The sequence below is a fragment of the Trypanosoma equiperdum genome (assembly GCF_001457755.1).
Source record: "Trypanosoma equiperdum strain OVI genome assembly, contig: ctg_1844, whole genome shotgun sequence".
NCBI classification, from domain to species: Eukaryota; Euglenozoa; class Kinetoplastea; order Trypanosomatida; family Trypanosomatidae; genus Trypanosoma; species Trypanosoma equiperdum.
The window spans coordinates 17,327-20,501 of record NW_027123887.1 but is presented as its reverse complement, the minus strand read 5'-3'; the positions used below and the strand labels follow the sequence as shown (position 1 = coordinate 20,501).

Below are 3,175 nucleotides of genomic sequence, written 5' to 3'. Positions count from 1 at the left end.
CCCCCCCCCCTATTGTGTGCAAGTTGTTTGTGTTCCCTTATCCCGATAAGCAATCTGAAGGAATGCAATAAAAAATGGAATAGTTTATAAATTTTATTTCTTATCCCCATACAAGCGGCAAGAGGAAACGATTTAACCAGTGAATGGCACTATATGTTGTAACGAATTAAAACAGGGTAAGAAAAGTTACGCCGACCCACACGACCTCAACAAAGTGCCCCCGCACAAGGCAATAACAGTGTCAAAGTGGGGTAAGTAAAAGTACATCACAAAGCAGCGGTGTGGCGGTAAACACGGCTGTCAATTGCACCAAGCAAAAGTAAGGTTGTTGACGTAAGGGCAAATAAGCTGCTTCCGAAAGGGGGGAAACGGTGAAATGCAGACGACCAGCAGAACGAAACTATTTAGGTCGAGGCCTCCGGCTTATCTCGTTCCACTGCCGCCCTAGTTCAAGATATGGATTAAAATTTAAAGAGCAAAGGGCTGTCCCCATCCTCTTTTGCCGTTCATACGAGACGACCCTGATGCTGTCGCATCTCCTCTATATATTTTCCTCTTCCCACTGAAACACAAGAACTTAGGCTTCTCAACAAAGCAGTCGCGGTTCCTCCCCATACTTATGTGGTCGGTCGCTTCAACGATTGACAACAATAGAAAAAAAAACAACATAAAGGTGTGTGAGGAAGAACAAATATAATGCCTTGTTTCGGAACGCGGCACTTTCCACACCTGACAAATAGAGGCAAATGCATTCGCTTACACATATATACATGGATGTGATACATTTTTTTCCACAACCATTAACACTTCACTGTACCCCACTAACCCTTCACATACAGATACGCACGCGCAATCTTTGTCCTAAAGTGCTATCACTACGCTTACAAACAACAAGTAAACAACCTCACTCATTTAACACTAGATCGAACCCGTTTTTATTTCTCATGTTTTTATTTTTTTCTTCCTCCAAGTGTTCCCCCTTTCCCAATACCCACTCACTCTTCTCTCATCCCTACGTCTTTTAGTAACAATACCATGGGGGAAGCGTCAACTATTATTTATTTTTTTTGGTTTGTTTACTCTTCTAGTCTCGTGTATTTGTTAACTTTTCTTTCTTGGTTTATTGTTATGCGAAAGACATGACAAGGCGGCAAACCCACAGAAGAGAATGAAACGAAAAATACATACCTACTTCCTCCGTACCAGACAAACGGGTGCAGAAGAAGAGAGAAAAAAAAAAAAACATCGTACATACTATTGTGCGGCTCCCCATAGAGCTAAAGTTGCCTGGGGTTGGCGACTGTGGCGGAAGTTTTGCTGCCCGTCGAATCGTTCAACTGTGTACCCATGCCAACAACAAATACGGAGCGCATGAGTGGAGCAGTGCCCACTTTTCGCGAGCCTCTCCCCATCCCGAGAACGTCATCTGAGTAACCCAATTGCGCATTTTCTTGCATGTTGGAAGGCACTGGACCAGTTTGGAGTGGCCCCAACGAACGCCTGGCTAATTCCTCTACAAATTCCTCCAGTTGCTGCACCTCCCGCCGATCAGCTTTCTTTTTCTCCAGCACAGACGCCCTCTCTTCAAGTTTGTCGACGCGTTGTCGCAACACACTGCCGTCATCCACCGCGTGCCGTCCTTGACTTACGCCAGCACTTGATGAGTTTCCTGCAGAGGGATTGCTGACGTCGCACCCTCGATGTCCTTGAATAGGTGGAGGTATCCCATTCGATGTGCCGTTGCTTGCAGCCCGCTCGGATGCCTGACGTTCTTTGCTTGTGGAAGTTGAAGGTTCTCCCCCAGCTTCACCCTGCAATGGTGCTGCACCGGGGGGGTGTGGTGCTCCCACGATTGGTGGAAGATCCCTCTCAGGCAACCGTGGTACACGTCGGGAGGATGGCAAGGTATTACCGGTTTTGAGTGCAGCTTCAAGGTAACACAGTCGATCTTCGATGTCGGTTAGAACAGCCCTCGAGGGAATGAAACCCTCCACCAATGGAGGCACAGCGTTGCGTGAGTCCTTTTCCATGAAGAACTGTGAACTGTATGCAGCCGCGCCATGCGCCTCATTACCTCGTTCCGCTCGCTCAGTCTCCAGGGCCTTTAGCCGTTTGTCCAACTGAGCGATGGTGGCATTGATTCTCTCCAACGACTCTGTTTCGGCAGCGGGGGTCGCCACGCATGGTGATTTGGGTGCGGGATCCGTATTCCCCGCAATATCGCCGACGCTTGAGCGCCTCAACACACCTACGACACCCTTTGCGGCGAGTGAGTCCGTAGTCTGATGTCGATTCAGCTGCCGCATCACCTCCAACTCCTCAAACAGTTTAGTGAATGGGGGAAGGGAGTGAAGGTATCTCGCCCTCTCATGTGCTGCGTGCTGCAAATTACCCTCTGAGTCACGTGTGGTCAGCGCTCGAATCTTCTCTACATGACCGTCCCAAAGGGCTACGAAGTCGTTCAAGCATCCAACATCCTTCTTCATCTCCAAGTTCTCCGATCGAAGCTCGGTGATACATCCGTCCAAGCGTTGGGTTTCAGTTGTCCCTGTGTCCGATACTGTACTTACCGCTTCCTCCAACTTAACGAATCGTCTCTCATTTATGCCTTCACTGCTGGTGAGCCTCTTCGTATTCTCGGTACAGAGCTCCTGCACAATGGCGACTTCCCGTTTCAACACTGCTACCTCCTCGTTGACGCCTCCACAGCGCATCGTCGTCTCTGTGAGCTCGTCCACACGCTTCCGAAGCTCTGCGTTTTCCTTTGCAAGCGCATCTAGACGATTCATAATCTTCCCAATGTCCATATCATGGCCGTTGCCCTGGTCAACAATCAGACGAATTAGTTGTGTGAGGCGGCTGTAGCTAAGAGTCAGCTGCGCCTCGATCATATCCGGGATGGCGGTGGCATCCACGTCCATTACTGTCATTATCTCCTTAGTGGGTGGGTGAGTGGGCGGTCTTGTTTTACTGGAGTTTTATTCCCCTACTGTATTGATAGTTGCTCTAAGCGTCTCTCACTGTACGTATGGTTATCGAAAAACTGTACCGTTCTAACACGATGGCTGTGGATGTGGTAAGTACGAATGGACGATAAAACAAAAAGAGAAAAGGGAAGAGACAAAAGAAGACGTTTGGGTGAAGAAAATACGCTCGGCGCACAGTAAGAATTAAC

The 3,175-nt window shown here is 48.5% G+C and overlaps 1 protein-coding gene across 1 annotated transcript; it reads right to left on the bottom strand.

The window, feature by feature from the left end:
- Positions 1–1,277: 1,277 nt before the first annotated feature.
- On the bottom strand, positions 1,278–2,930 carry TEOVI_000784000 (uncharacterized protein; the record flags this gene model as incomplete). The annotated part of the gene is made up of 1 exon (XM_067223343.1): positions 1,278–2,930. One exon carries the CDS (start codon positions 2,928–2,930, stop codon positions 1,278–1,280), a length of 1,653 nt encoding a protein of 550 aa, XP_067079444.1.
- Positions 2,931–3,175: the final 245 nt, after the last annotated feature.